The sequence below is a fragment of the Mixophyes fleayi genome, chromosome 1, assembly GCF_038048845.1.
Source record: "Mixophyes fleayi isolate aMixFle1 chromosome 1, aMixFle1.hap1, whole genome shotgun sequence".
In the NCBI taxonomy this organism is placed as follows: Eukaryota; Metazoa; Chordata; class Amphibia; order Anura; family Limnodynastidae; genus Mixophyes; species Mixophyes fleayi.
Genome location: NC_134402.1, coordinates 406107438 through 406124157, shown reverse-complemented (window position 1 = coordinate 406124157; position 16720 = coordinate 406107438). Strand labels below are relative to the sequence as shown.

General features: G+C 40.6%; 1 protein-coding gene across 2 annotated transcripts in view; it reads left to right on the top strand.

The window, feature by feature from the left end:
• EPB41L4A (erythrocyte membrane protein band 4.1 like 4A) overlaps nucleotides 1-16720 on the top strand; it is a 203272-nt gene that overhangs the window by 145847 nt on the left and 40705 nt on the right. For both annotated transcript variants that reach the window (XM_075181646.1, XM_075181638.1), the window contains 4 exons: nucleotides 9235-9326; nucleotides 10939-11016; nucleotides 11862-11983; nucleotides 16286-16376. In XM_075181646.1, the coding sequence (XP_075037747.1) occupies nucleotides 9235-9326; nucleotides 10939-11016; nucleotides 11862-11983; nucleotides 16286-16376 (383 nt within the window). The remainder of the gene's footprint in view (nucleotides 1-9234; nucleotides 9327-10938; nucleotides 11017-11861; nucleotides 11984-16285; nucleotides 16377-16720) is intronic.

Here is a 16720-nt window from a genome sequence, read left to right as displayed (position 1 = left end):
AGGATTGTGATATTAATAGTTTATTCAAATGACCTTGAATTACCGCGGCTTTGCATTTGTAATTGAAATGTTATCGTTACACTGTGGATCTGTGGTTTTCAAACCTCTTTCCTTTTACAACTGAATATCCTGAAACCATTTGGGCTGCAACTTGAATTAGCCCTGTTTTATCATGTGAGACTGTAAGTTCTTATTGAAAACGTTCCTTTTTTTTACTGGTTCACTCATATTTTATACTTTATTGTTATAACCCCATGCACACTACTGTTACATGTTACAGACTACTAGAGCCTGATTAAGGGATCACGCTGCCCTAGGCAAATAGGCTCATAGCTCCCATTGCCTTACACACCAGGCTAATACGTGGTAGGCAGAGACTAGCTTGTAGTTCAATTATAATGCGGCTTCCTTTACCAAGCCCCCCTCTCACTCCCCCACACACCACAGCAGTGTTTATGTTCCCGTGTTTAAAAACGCAGGCCCACTTGGCTTTTTAAGAGGTACTGCTTTGTCATTCATTTTGTTTTCATTAAATCAGAACTGTATAGCAGAACGGAGGCCTGAATTAGCACCACTGAGAGTGGAGTTGTGGAGGGGCTGTCACTCCTATCGCCACCCTTGTCTTCACTAGTCACTTACTCTCCAGCACCCACAGTAAATGAAAGTAATTATGGGAAGAATTGAGGAAAAGAGTATTGTTATGTGATTGTTTCCGGGTTTTCTAAGGTCTATAAAATAAAAATGTATTTATTGCAATAAGATACAAAATGAAAGCCCTATCTTTATGCAGTTAATATATTCTTATTTACAGCCTCATGTAGTGTTTAACACATATTATGTACCAAAACGTAGATGTAAAATGCGTCCCAGGAAACGCATTTAAGTGTGTAAGAAGAGCTTCACATATGATAAGATAAGAGAATGATACAACATGCGACTGCTGCATGAACGTTTAGAGCGTATCATATGCTTTAAGCCAGGGGTGTCCAACCTTTTAGCTTCTCTGGGCCACATTGGCAGACGACGAGTTGGTTTGGGCCGCACATAAGATACACTAACAATAACGATAGGTGATCAACCAAAAAACCATAGAAAACATAGTTAATATATATATATATATATATATATATATATATATATATATATATATATATATATGAGAAAAAAAGCGATAGATATATATATATATATATATATATATATATATATATATATATACAAGTTAACCCGTGCATGATACTCATGCATTCTAGTCAAATCAAGCTACTTAAGGTGTTAAAAAGGTTCTTGTCATGCATTTGGGCCTAGCCCAGGCCTCCTCAGGGGAAGAGCGTTACTTCCCAACGCAAGCGCCCTTTTTTAACGAGGTTTTGTCCACATGTCACCACCTCATCATTTTTCTCCATCACCTCATCCTTCATCTTCATCGCCACAGACACACACACACTAACACACGCCGCTACACATGCAGGGGCGGATCTAGAAAATGTTTGTTCCCCGGGGCAATGTTAGGGGGGGGGGGGCGATTTAGGCCCCGCCCCCTTTCCGACTTCTGAGGCTGCCGGGGGTTGCACAGTATGTGCAGGTCCGCTCGGCAGTGACAGGCAGGGACAGTGTGCTGCCCGGCTGCTCTGATTGTGTTTAAAACACAATCAGAGCAGCCGGGCAGCACACTGTCACTGCCAAACGGACCTGCACATACTGTGCAGCCGTCAGCAGCAAACCCCTGCTAGGGGGGGCGATTACCCCGATCGCACCCCCCTGGATCCGCCACTGTACACATGTGTGTTCATGAGGTAAAATTACCTCACGAAAATTTAAGTTTGACCCCTCAACTCGTCAATAATGTCAGTATACCAAATTTCAGCCCTTTTTGAGTTTTTTTTCCCACACACACTAAGAATTTAGTAGGTCAGTTAACCCGTGCATGATACTCATGCATTCTAGTCAAATCAAGCTACTTAAGGTGTTAAAAACTCCCCACAGTCACCCCCGGCAACCACCAACCACTCCCAACTGTCACTTCTCCTTCAAGAAATATATAGGTCAGTGTATAACTCTGCCCAGCAGGTGGTGCTGTAGCTTGGTTGTTTTTTTTCCCACATACGCCACTAGGCATTTATATAGTAGATATATATATATATATAGGTATCACTTTTTTTTCAAATCCCCCTATACTTACCTTTCAATCGCCCTGTTCAAAAAATCCTCTCTAGTTATTATACTATAATCACTTTTTCTATTGTTTCGATGCAATATCATTTAAGCCAGGCATTGTATATCAGGGTGCCCTGACCAGGCCTGTGGTACCTGACACATACACCACTGTGACCCCAAATTGTGACCTGTTTTGATAATTACACCACTATGTTAGTTAAGGGATAACAACTTATAATGGGCCAAAGAGAATAATATATAATGCCCCATTAGTAATACAAGTAGAAGTATGTAGCAGGGAGATAAGGTCCATGATGCTCCAGGACCAGGTGACTTTTATTCACTTGTCAGCGTCCCTTGAAATAATAAAAAAAATCCCCCTTAACTTACCTTTTAATCGGCTTGTTCTCCTCTCCTCTTCTCTTCTTTTCTCCAATTCTGTGCTGCTGATTGTTCTTCTCGCGCGGGTGTCTCCTCTGTGCTGCGCTCCTCAATGGATGTTGGGCGTGATGACATCACGCCCGACATTCACTGTGAGCACCGCACGGAGGAGGAGACAAGGAAGGGAGCCGGAGTACCAGCTGACGTGACCGCAAGGTAAGTAGTTTCTTTTCTTTTTTTTTTGCAAGATTTTTTTTTTTCCCATTAAGAGCGCTGCCCCCTTGCCACAACCAAAACTCCTTCTGGGCCACATTTACAGGCGTGGACAACCCTGCTATCAGCATGTATCTTGCCCTAAAGTCGGAGCAGCCACAACAGATACAGATCTCCGTGATTACCCAAACGCTCTCTTACTGTACTTGCCCTACACTTGCCCACCTGTTACCTGCCCCTCTCCGCCTCTCTAAGAGTAGATAGTAGTAACTCTAAGACGCTCCTGAGTCTGCATAGAAACCTAAGCCTGCACGTGCACAGTATGTGTATTTTCTGCAATGGGCATTCATCCAACTCTTCACCCTGAGACTTTAAAGTGAAAAAAGTTATTTCTGGTTAAAAATGCAAAAATGATTCCAGTCCTTGCAGTGATCACTACATCCAGCGGTGGATGGGTTAACGTATAAAAGTGAGGCAATGTAGATGAGAACACCTGTCATTCCAGCAAAGATATCCGCGTCCAATAGTGGATGTGACTAGGGGATAAACAGGAAATAACGGCTGTAATTCCCCTTTTATTTATCTCTCGGCACTTGCCACGGCAGGAGTCATCTTTCTTTTCTAAATTTTTAGTCTGTCTACTAGAACGATCTCTTTATTTATAATATGCCTCTTGCAATTGGAAAACGTCGTAATCAAAAGAAAAAAAAAGGGACAGATTAGAAGAGGAAATTACATTATGTTATTAATTACAGCCCCTGTAATTATGATGCAGCGCAGCTTCAGGCTGTTCAGAAGGGTCAGTAGGACCCAATTTCGTTTTTGCCTATTTGGGTTACTTTTTTAAACACCCCAGTCTCCCACCCCCACCGTCTTACCAGTCCATGGTTCCAAACATGCAGATGAAAAAATAAAAAAGATGTACATAGTGAGCCAAGTGGAGTCCTGCAGCTCTGCTGCCCTTTGGCACAGGAGTATGCTGCCCTTTGGCACAGGACTATGCTGCCCTTTGGCACAGGACTATGCGGCCCTATGGCACAGGACTGTGCGGCCCTATGGCACAGGACTATGCGGCCCTATGGCCCAGGACTATGCTGCCCTATGGCACAGGACTATGCTGCCCTATGGCACAGGATTATGCGTCACTATCCCACAGGACTATGCGGCCCTATGGCACAGAACTATGCGGCCCTATGGCACAGGACTATGCTGCCCTATGGCACAGGACTATGCTGCCCTATGGCACAAGACCATGCTGCCCTATGGCACAAGACCATGCTGCCCTATGGCACAGGACTATGCTGCCCTATGGCACAGGACTATGCTGCCCTATGACACAGGACTATGCGGCCCTATGGCACAGAACTATGCGGCCCTATGGCACAGGACTATGCGGCCCTATGGCACAGGACTATGTGGCCCTATGGCACAGGACTATGTTGTCCTATGGCACAGCACCATGCTGCCCTATGGCACAAGACCATGCTGCCCTATGGCACAAGACCATGCTGCCCTATGGCACAGGACTATGCTGCCCTATGGCACAGGACTATGCTGCCCTATGGCACAGAACTATGTGGCCCTATGGCACAGGACTATGCAGCCCTATGGCACAGAACTATGTGGCCCTATGGCACAGGACTATGCGGCCCTATGGCACAGAACTATGCGGCCCTATGGCACAGGACTATGCGGCCCTATGGCACAGGACTATGCGGCCCTATGGCACAGGACTATGCGGCCCTATGGCACAGAAGTATGCGGCCCTATGGCACAGAAGTATGCGGCCCTATGGCACAGGACTATGCGGCCCTTCCACTAATCCCAGTTGCGTTGCATCTTGCATTTAAGGCCGCTTGTGGCTCCTTACGATTTAAGAGGTGGAACAGGAGAAGGAGGGTTGTGTAAGAGTGTGTTGGAGCAAATGTATACTGAGAATCAGGCGAATATGGGCCTGTTATGAAATTGGAAATTTGCTAGTGCTGGGTAACTGGTGTAAGTTACAATCTGATAGTGATGAGATTAGATTCATCTGGCTCAACATACCCATGTAAGATGTGTCTTTTTTTTGGTTGAAATTACCATCTGCGTTTTAGATGGAAACTGCGTCCAACTTACATGAGGTCCTTATTTTGCTATTGCAGATACCTGCAGTCAATTTATTAATTAATTTGTGTTTAAAAACACCCTTCTCAATGAAGTAATTAATTGAACACAGATATCTGCAAGAGAAGAACCACGTTGGAGGGTTGGGGATAATATAAGAGCAGCTAATATACAATGCCTGTATAATGTGTGGCTTTGCACTGCTGGTATAGGATGGGGTTTTTTCTGGCATAATTGTGATGTTGAGAAACATCCCCCAGCACCAGGGCTCTGGAGGGCGGCACTGAAGCGGGGGACCCAGTAATAATTTAGAAATAAATGCTGGCGGTGCGATCGCCTAGGGCAGATCGGCCGCCCGCCCTCAATTATGCGGTGCTGCTACAGAGCATTTTAGAATACACCCGGCGCCTGGTTTCTGGCAGCGTCGTGACGTCACGACGCTGCCAGTATAGAGGAGCCGATAGGAGACAAGACAGAAGAAACGAAAGGCGCGCAAGAAGAGAAAGGAAGAAAAGTTAAGAAGTTAAGGTGAGTACAGGAAAGAGGAGTCTGCAGACAGAGGGGAGAGAGCGGAGGCTACAGACAGACAGAGGGGAGAGAGCGGAGGCTACAGACAGACAGAGGGGAGAGAGCGGAGGCTACAGACAGAGGGGAGAGAACGGAGGCTGCAGACAGAGGGGAGAGAGCGGAGGCTACAGACAGAGGGGAGAGAGCGGAGGCTACAGACAGACAGAGGGGAGAGAACGGAGGCTGCGGGCGGCAAGCTTAAGCTTTGCCTAGGGTGCCGAGCAACCTTGCACCGGCCCTGCCCAGCACACTTCTATAACCAGCAAAGGAGCTGCTATTTCTATTTGTACATAAAAATGCAGCATCTGCCATGAGCCTATAAATTGATTGAGCAACTTCCACTTCTGTATTGTGTGTTTGAGAGGCATGTTGGTGCCAGTAGCTGATGGGGAGTGCTGGTGATGTATTGCAATTTGGAGGGTTTTGGGGTACCTCTTGGTAAGTAAGCTCTCAATTTAAAAACACATATATATGGCCCAAAAATAAGAACTCTCATTGTTTAGAGTTAGGACCCCTATTAGGAGAAGCGCTGTGAAGTGGCGGGTGGCTTACCATACATTTGCCAATGTGTGCAACTGAGATTTCTGCATTTTTATGAACAAATAGAAATAGCAGCTCCTTTGCTGGTTATAGCAGTGTGCTGGGGGGTATTTCTCTGTATTTGTTACTTGCTGGATAACCCCAACTTTCAAGCACCTGCTATGAACCTATAAATTGATTGAGCAACTTCCACTTCTATATAATTGTGATGTTACTAGTTTGTTAGGTATGTTGGTCAATGTGCACTGTGTAATGGAGTATATAAAACTTACCAGTTGTGCAATGCAATTTAAAACACTTTACCTTTAAAGCTTCCCTGTGGCATTGTTGCTTATTCTGCTTTTTTATCTTCAAAATACATAAATAGTTGGAAAAAATTCACATTTACATGTGGGATTCAGGTGCTCAGTTCTGGTTGCTTGTTAGAAATTCAAAGCACTGCAAGAGGTATTTGTTAATTACCCGTGCAATCTCTGCAGAACATATTTTGTGCTGAAATCCTTTAGATGAAAGTAATTTCCTCTAATTAAAGATTTGTTTTATTTAATTGTATAAAAGAGGCCAACGCACTGCACTTCTTCATCAAAACTGAAAAACATGCTAATGAACACACTTAAATATAGACGTCCTAGTTGCCCTCATTTAATGAGCCATCATTGGAGAAAACATCTGAAAAAATAATAATAGATATAAATTATATATATATATATATCTTTGATTAAGGTGTTGAAGGAACAAACTCAAAGGAAATCTCTTATTGGCGCAATATAAATAATGAAATCTTTTATTCTGAGTTTAGCAGTTACATCTTGCGAAATTCTGCAACACCTTAAGAAAAAGTCGACTATAACAATGCATCAGCACTCAGACCAGAACATATAAATATATATCCTATAAAGTGTTGAAGACCCTCACCTCAAATATATAAACTATTTTTATTGCTATAAATTTATGTATAAAATTAAACTTTAATAAAACATAGTTGATGAAATGTTATGTAGTTAAATCTTGTGAATTTGTACGTATTACTGGATGTAATCACCTTCAGCTGATATAAGAAATATTATGGGCTCAGAGGAATATATTAGTTCCAGGGCCGGTGCAACCATTAAGTGAACCTAGGTGGTTGAGGCTAGTTTAAGTCTAATACACCTACAAATTGGTTGCAGTAAGTGGTACAAATAACAACAACAGGACATGGTAAAGCCCCCCATACAGTGTCAGATAATGTACATTCCGTCTGTATCATAGTTTATAAAAGGCTCAGTAAAACTGCAGTATTCTGGGTTAGAGTCTGCGACCTCCTGGCCTTTGTCTTGTCTTTCCCTGTTCCTAAGGACCCCTGGACCTTCCTCCTCACCCATCCAAGATGCCGTCTAGCACTCTGTTAAACTAGCTACCCATGTCTTGGCTGGGCCAAATGCTTCATAGCTAAATCTTTGAAACACAGTGCATTTGGTTCCTCACTTGCATGGAAAAAGTTACTTATTACCTTCATGATAAAGAAAATTACCTTCACCAAAGTTTAGACTCCTTGGGGTAAATGTATCAAGCTGAGAGTTTTTCGGCGAGTTTGAAAAACCAATCAGATTCTTGCTATCATTTATTTAGAACATTCTACAAAATGATAGTTAGAATCTGATTGGTTGCTATAGGCAACATCTCCACTTTTCAAACCCGCCGGAAAACTTTCAGCTTGATACATTTACCCCCTTGGCTTTTTTTTCCCTCAGCCTGTTCTGATGCCTCAGTTTGAACATAAACCCACACTCTACCTCATTTAATCTTCTGTATTCCCCCCCCCCCCTCTATTTTCATTTTGATTGTGGTCTAGACCTTGTCATTCCTTAATTCATGTGCTTCTGCGTCTCATTATCTGTTTGGACCCACAGAATGACAACCTCCTATAGCCTACTTCCCTCACCTACTATTTACACTACGTTTACTTATGTATCTGATTTTGTTGTTATACTGTGAAAATTTTGGACTTGTCTATGTGGGTTTTTTTCTTATTATGGTTGTACTATGCTCTTTCTTTTTTTGGAGTTCTACTAAATAAACATATTTAAATAAAAAAGGCTCAGTAATTCCCTAGTATTTAGTATCTTAAAAACAGTAAGAAACTGGGGGAGGGAACAAGCACAAACAGTTTGGAGTAAAAAGAAGAATGGACTCATCACACTGCAATGGGAATTAAAGACTATTCCACATGATTCAAACTTGTATTCAAGCCTCTAGCCCCTATTCTAGCCCACAAGTGTGCAATAAGTGAAATTCAAAACCGGTCCAAGTGGAGTGGTCCTTATATTGTAACACACAAGAAGATGTTCCTGACTCACCTGCTACCACATTCCACCAACTTTGGTAGTTTTCTTTATTAAGTATATATAAAAATACACTTGAGGACTGTACAGTACAGTAGGACTGTACAGATTATAGGGATTACTTTTGGTGCGAGGGATCTTTCCCTGTCTTTTTAACGATCAAGAGATCTTGTCAGTGCATGGATCCAGACAAGTGGTGGGCGATGCATCTGTTGAATCAGATTCCTCTCCACAAATCATGCGAGGATCTATAACCCATTTAAAACAAGGGTATGGTAGATGTCATTGGAATTTGGATTTATTGTAACAGATGTGTTATAATGCTTTAATCATAGGCACAAACCCTAATAGAGTTGTGTACGATAGACCCACTACAAAGCAATAATGACCACAGTTCACAGAATAAAAAGCACACATTTGGCATAGTGTATATAAAAATGGCTTCAGTGTACTCCATTTTTTAATAATACCATATTCATTGTATAATTAATGTGCTTATGCTGGTATGTTAAAATTTAAATAAAAACAACTATGTAAATGAAATGCATGTAAAGACAAATGTTAGAAGCACAAAATGAAATATGTAACTATTTCTTTTAAGTATAATTATACCATACGGTGCTGAGCACTGTGGCGTCTTTGTTTCCAGATGCGTTAGCTGTAACGTGGGGTCAAACCACACATCCTGCTAGTAAGTTCGGCAAACACCTGTGTACATTGTCAGCCTTGTGCTTGGATCTCTGCCAGCTGAAATCGGTTTATGTTTGAGTTGGCAGAGCTTTTGTGTTTTTCCTCTCATTTTTGAAGGAGAAATGCCAATCATGCCTCCTTGTCATTGTATAGAGAGGTTGAAGTGACTGGCAGATAAATCAGTGGTAGGAGGGTAATTTCGTTACAGCTGTAAAGCTGTCTGGCTTGTCACAGCCCCTTTGTTTCTGTTTTTCAGTGCACTGAAACCTCGTTCTTTTTTGAAACACGGAACAAAGTGGCCTGTAAACATCTGTGGAAATGTTGTGTGGAACACCACACGTTCTTCAGGTAGGTCGTATCCTTCCACCGTGTGTCAATACCGAACTGAAACGGATTGTCATGATACCAAATGATGGCAATATTGGAGAGATGATGCACTCTACCATGTCAGTTTTCTATAATACACATACTTATCTTTTCTGAATGAGGGAGTATGGCCATCCTTCTATCGTCTACAAAACAGAGGTTCTCAGACGTCTTACACCAGGGAGTATATGTATTAAGCAGCGCTGTTTGCAAATCGTCGATATTCAGCGACTTTGCGGGGCAAATTGAAAATGGAAATGTCTTGAAAGACAAGTTTTGCCTTTTAATACAATGCCGTTTTAAATTTGCCCTTCAAAGTCGCCGAATATCAGCGATTTGCAAAAATTGTTCCATAATATATTTACCGCCAGGACTTCCACATTAATTTCTAACTGCAAGCAAACTTCCCCTATAACTTCCCCAATTTGTACCCAAAACTTTGAATGGAAAGTTTATTTTTTTTTGTAATATTGCTCTGCCTTATATATGGTTTAAATGGATCATCAGAGACATTACATGTATGTTAAGTATTTTATTAGATTGCTCAGATTGCAGCTAGAAATGTACTTCTCTGCCATTGATTTATACTGTTAATGGGACCCATTTGGGGAAGAAGCACATTTGTACTGGTCACCAGTAATAAGAGACCCTATATATAGAGACTACAAGCTGGGCAATTAACAAGAGTGAGACCGCTGAGTCCCATGGACTACCATCCCACTGATAAGAAGACCCTTCCTGCCCATTATACCAGAAGAGTAATAAAAATAAACACAAATACACAATTTTAAAATTAATTTTATTTGGATAAGACTCCCCAATACCCTCGTTAACAGCTTTATTAAAGTATATGTTCTTCTTTGTTGATCTGTTGTCTAAATGGAAATAAAATTGTCTTTCTGGATCTGATGCTGTGACAATTGAATCACATAAAATTTGAGTTATCCGCACACAATGTAGGACTGATGTAAAATGACTATAGGCCGTCACCTCCAGCCAATCAAAAGAGTTTTACCGCTTTGGCTGCTGTGATTGGTGGTAAATTTTATTATACGTTGATAGTGTATAGTGTATGCGGGTCATTTTTTTTAATGTGAAGTGCTCTTTAATGCGGTGATGGTAACCTCTGGGAACAGGGACATGCATTGTTTTCTCGAATTTGCCCCTTTCTTAGAACTTGATCCCATCTTTATATGACTACAGAATTCATTGTTTAATACAAATCAGTAAATTCTATTTTATACTTTACAAGCACATGGGGAAGTCATTTGTGAACCAGATAATATTCTCCCACTGCACATTTAATTTTATGGAAAGCCACATTCCATTATTGTGAACTGAACCCCTAAAATCTCACTTTTGGGGGATTGCGGGTCCATTTGGGTAGGGCTGATGGTGGAAACAGTTACAATGTCACTTAAAAATCCTGCCTGAAGTTACTTTAGGATCACCCCATTCATGATACTCTGTATAACAGAAATGTGATAGAAACTACAAAAATGTTATACTCAATACAATACAGAAAGAATTCAAATACAATAAAAAAATCATTATAATACAGCAGATTGTAACCCTTTGTGTTGTGTCATTAAAGGATTCCAGAAAACGATTCAAGCACACTGTCCCAGAAGCTCAGCAAACTGGGTTCTTTGGGGTCGAGACACCGCTACAGGTGGGTGTAATGTACAGGGATTATCTGACACTCCTGCATATTAGGACACGTTTTCCTATAAAGGTTGCAGTTTGTTTTTCTCCAGTGACTCATCTGTAGCACTCAACGTATCCTCCAATATAATGTATCATTTTACTCCACATGAGCATTCAGCAAGTCTGAGCCGACAGGGTGTACATGTCTTCCTGCAGCTTCTATATCTTGTATGGTTGGGTGTTATGACCTAAAGACACCTTTGTTTATTAAAGCTACATTACCACCTAACAAAAGGTGGCAGTTCAGGGGCCCCCTCTGCTGTCTAGAACCCATGGGGCGGCGGCTTACAACCCATTTTCTTGGGGCTCCTTCATATCCCTTAAACACCCTGCCTAAAGCAGGGGGGCAGGAATTGTGGCCCCCAAGGCTGTAAGACTGTGGCTTGTGATTGGCCCTTCCGTTCACCGCTCTGCCCCCTCTGCTGCCATTTTAAAAGTAGAAAGCTGAATTTAATTGCTCATTTGTTGAGGGGGATTCACCTGCACTACCACCTTTAAAATATTAACTTTTATTATTAACTTTAATTATCAACTTAATTATGTAGCTATTATGAGATAAGGTTCAGCCGGGCTACAGATATGTATGACTACATTGGTTTATATTTATAGATCATCGTAATAGCACATGGGCACATAATATGCTGCCTTCAAACACAAATTAGAAATAATTTTCAATGTTAGTGGTCAACACTGGAGACGGTCATAACACATTTATATGTTTATGGTTTCATGTACATTTGATTTTACTTTAATTAAATGCTCTTTTGCTTTCAAAAATATGGTCAATTGAAATGTTTTCTAATTTTAAAGTGGTAGGACTGCTTCCCAGATGAGCAGAGACCTGTCCATTCAGCTTCCCCGGCCTGACCTAAAAGTGGAGAGAAGTCGGAGCAAAACTTATCCCAAAAGAACAGCACTCACCCAGCAGCCAGGTACTGTCTGCCCTAACACCCCTACCACATTGGCTTCATAAATGTTGGTTCCCAAAAATGTACAGACTTGTTAAAGAACATTTCTGGCATACATAATATATGCAGTGTCAGTCTCAGTCCCCCTTTCACCAGCCACCTCTTACTGGAAGAGGATTTTGCACATTACTCTGTCTTAAATAAATAGGGGTAGGGTACTCTCTATGAGTTAGAGGAAGCAATATGTGTTTTACTTTTAAGTAAAGCTACACTGTATGGACAAAAGTATTTGGGCACACCTGTTAATTATTGAATTGAGGTGTTCCAGTCAGACCCGCTGCCAGAGGTGTATAACATCAAGCACCTAGTCATGCAGTCTCCATTTGCAAACATTTGCTCTGTTGATTCCATAGATGTCAGCACAAAAACTGTGCAGCGGAACCTTAATTGAATGGGTTTCCATAACCGAGCAGCTGCACGTAAGCCTCACATCACCAAGACCAATGCCAAGCGTAGGATGGAGTGGTGTAAAGCACACAGACACTGGACTGTGGAGCAGTGGGAACATGTTCTGTGGAGTGATAAATCACTGTTCTCTGTTTGGCAGTCAGATGGGCGAGTCTGGGTTTGGCGTATGCCGGGAGAATGTTACCTGCTTGACTGCATTATGCCAAATGTGAAGTTTGGTGGAGGAGGGATAATGGTATGGGGCTGTTTTTCAGGGTTTGGGCTAGGTCCCTTATCTCCAGTGAAGGGCAATCTTATTGCTTTAACGTACCAAGTCATTTTGGACAATGCTATGCTTCCAACCTTGTGGCAACAGTTTGGGAATTCACTTTTCTATACCAACATGACTGTGCCCCAGTGCACAAAGCAAGGACTACAAAGACATGGTTTGATGAGTTCAGTGTGAAAGAACTTGACTGGCCGGCACAGAGCCCTGACCTCACCCCATCGAACACCTTTGGAATGAACTAGAACGTAGATTGTGAGCCAGGTCTTCTCGTCCAACATCAGTGCCTGACCTCATAAATGATCTACAGAATGAATGGGCACAAATTCCCACAGAAACATTCCAACATCTTGTGGAAAGCCTTCCAAGGAGAGTGGAAGCAGTTATCGCTGCAAAAGGGGGACCAACTTTATATTAAAGTATATGTATTTGAATACAATGTCATTACAGTCCCTGTTGGTGTAATGGTCAAGCGTCCGAATACTTTTGTCTATATAGTGTATATGTGGGGGAATATTGCTAATGTAATAACTAAAACCATATTGTTATACTTAAAGAGCACTTGACACATCGAGGAGGCCGCCATTTTGTGGCCTTAACCAATATTCACAAAAAGGCATCCTAAGAATTTGAAAATAACTATAATATTGTTGAGGCTCTTCATGAGCAATATTATTAATCCATAATGACCAATATGTGGGAGGTACAGATTCCAGCGTTCTAATTGGTTCGGTTCACAAAATAGCTGCCTCCACTGTCACAGGCAACAGGTGAGCATTAAAAAGTCCCAAATCAGTGAGCATGTCTGAATGTAATTTGTGATTCTGGAGTACAGCTTTAATGGAGCTGCATGACCAGCAGCATTTTATACGGTGTGAGAAGGTTGTGTGTAGATTGTATAATCAAAATTGACCCTAGTCTCTCTCTCTCTCTCTCTGTCTGTGTGTGTGTGTGTGTGTGTGTGTTAGGGAATTTAGACTGTAAGCTCCAATGGGGCAAGGACTGATGTGAGTGGGTTCTCTGTACAGCGCTGCAGAATCAGTGGCGCTATATAAATAAATGATGATGATGATGATGATGATAATGCACAGTAGTGTGCATAACTTTGAGAACATAGAGAATTTTAAATGGAATACTAAATACAGTATAGTGAATAGAATAAAATGAAATCTGGGAGCTGAGCTCACAGAAATACACAAGATAGTCACTACCATTTAAGAAACAAAGTTTACATTTTGCTTTCCGATATAGAGATATAGATATATATATATATATATATATATATATATATATATATATATATATATATATATATATATATACAGATACGAGTAGAATGGAACTACCTGGATGCATGTAATATTTAACAAGGGGACTGACAACACATATTTGTGTGAGAGTGAAGCACATGAGAAGGTGCAAATGTTCAGTTGCCCATAGCAACCAAACATCAGATGCCTTTCATCTGTCTCCTGCAAGTCAGGCAGTTACAGTGAGCATCTGATCTGTTGCTATGGTATGGACCATTATAGATGTCAAAATCACTTTTAAATTGATCTAGGAATAAATGATCAAAAAACATGTATTTACAAAGTAATTAGTACACCACTTTTTTCCCAACCCAATGGAATTGTTCTGTAGTTTAAACACAACCAGAAATTAGAAAGAGAGCACAACCTCAATGTAAAGAGTACAAATGAATTCATAAAGCACACCCATATCACAGGAAAGTGATATCTTCTGAAATGATTTGGAATACTTAAGTAATATAAACAAAATGTCATAATGTAAAACAAACACATGGTAAAAACAAGGTATAACATGGTTCATTCACTAAAGTATTGGCTCACATTAGGATCCTGCCAGAGCTTTAAGCACTGTATAGTAAGGCAGCAGGGTTGCACAGTGGTTAGCATTGTTGCCTTACAGTGCTGGGGTCATGGGTTCGATTCTGACCAGGGCCTGTCTGTGTTGAGTTTGTATGTTCTCCCCGTGTTTGTGTGGGTTTCCTCCCACACTGTACTCAGAAACAAACCCTTAATGTTCTGTCATGCTACTAGTTTGAGAAAATAAATATGTGAGTGAATTGCTTTATAATCTGAAAATAATTTTACACTATGACATTTTCTCCTATGTATGTTATTTATATATTCCTAATACTTTAAGAAAATTATGTTTTCCATGGTTTAATTTGTACACTTTGGGGGCAATTCAATTGGCCGCATTACTGTAAAAAGTAATTTCAGCCTGCGCACTATTACCGTTATTACGGTAATAATGTGCTTAAATACCGTTATTACGGTACTAGTGTGCTTACATACCGTTATTACGGTAATAATGTGCTTAAATACCGTTATTACGGTACTAGTGTGCTTACATACCGTTATTACCATAATAGTGTGCTTACATACCGTTATTACGGTAATAGTGTGCTTACATACCGTTATTACGGTAATAATGTGCTTACATACCGTTATTACGGTAATAATGTGCTTACATACCGTTATTACGGTAATAGTGTGCTTACATACCGTTATTACGGTAATAGTGTGCTTACATACCGTTATTACGGTAATAGTGTGCTTACATACCGTTATTACGGTAATAGTGTGCTTACCTCCCGTTATTACGGTAATAGTGTGCTTAAATACCGTTATTACGGTAATAGTGTGCTTACATACCGTTATTACGGTAATAATGTGCTTACATACCGTTATTACGGTAATAGTGTGCTTACATACCGTTATTACGGTAATAGTGTGCTTACCTCCCGTTATTACGGTAATAGTGTGCTTAAATACCGTTATTACGGTAATAGTGTGCTTACATACCGTTATTACGGTAATAATGTGCTTACATACCGTTATTACGGTAATAATGTGCTTACATACCGTTATTACGGTAATAGTGTGCTTAAATACCGTTATTACGGTAATAGTGTGCTTACATACCATTATTACGGTAATAATGTGCTTAAATACCGTTATTACGGTAGATTCAACGCCGGCTTTTTGAAAACCGGGTTAAATATACCGTAATAACGGTAATAGGTTTAACGCTGCGCTCAATTCCCCCCTTTTTTAACTCTGTAGGACTTTTTTTTATTTTATTTTTATTACACGTTGAATTGCTGCACTTTGGTTGTGTCATCTGATTTTAATTTGCAACCATTCATTATTGGTGTTTTTGGAGGAGGTGTTTTGTCTTTAAAAATAAATTTGCCTTTTTGGAGCCCTGATATGAAGTGACTTTGTGCCATTATAGTGAATGGAACTCATGAAGAATGAAATGCTACAAAACAACCTTCAGTGACTGCTGAGTTCAGCAAAACCTTTGCACTGAGCCAACTTTTCTTTCCAGAAATCAGACCAGCTTGACAATACAGCTTTATCAGCAGAGCACAAACTACATCAAAGAAACATGTTCATCGCTGTCATGTGATTGTAGCCCCCAGCGGCATTTTGATTTTCGCATTGCTGATTTGAGTAGACAGAGTGCAGAGTGCTGATATAAATGCAATATAACATAACTATCTGCCTGCCGTGCATGACAGCAAAGAAATTACCTACAACATTTCTGTATTTCCGTTATAGGCTCAAACAATTTGGAGCAGGTAATGACAGACCTGGAAAATGGGGAAAACGAAGGCACCACGAAAATTATGGCACCGTCACCCATAAAAAGGTACATTAAAGCCAAGAAATTATTGTATTAGGCTGCAGTCTTTTTCGTTAAATGGAAATGACAACTAATACAGCAATAGTTTTGACATAAAAGAATCATGGCATTAATAAATATTGGTAAAATAAATAAAGAAAATTGTAACTATAGAAGATGATAGTATTTTGCTTTCTAGGTAACATCTTATGTTAGACATCTTATATAGTACTGTCTGTTCTATGGGGCTCATGCAAAGTTAGACGCACCTATGCTAAACCACATTTACCTATCTATTCTCCGTCAGACCCATCTCACAATGTGTCCAGGTCATTAACACTACCATATGCGCCAGGATTACCCCACAAGCA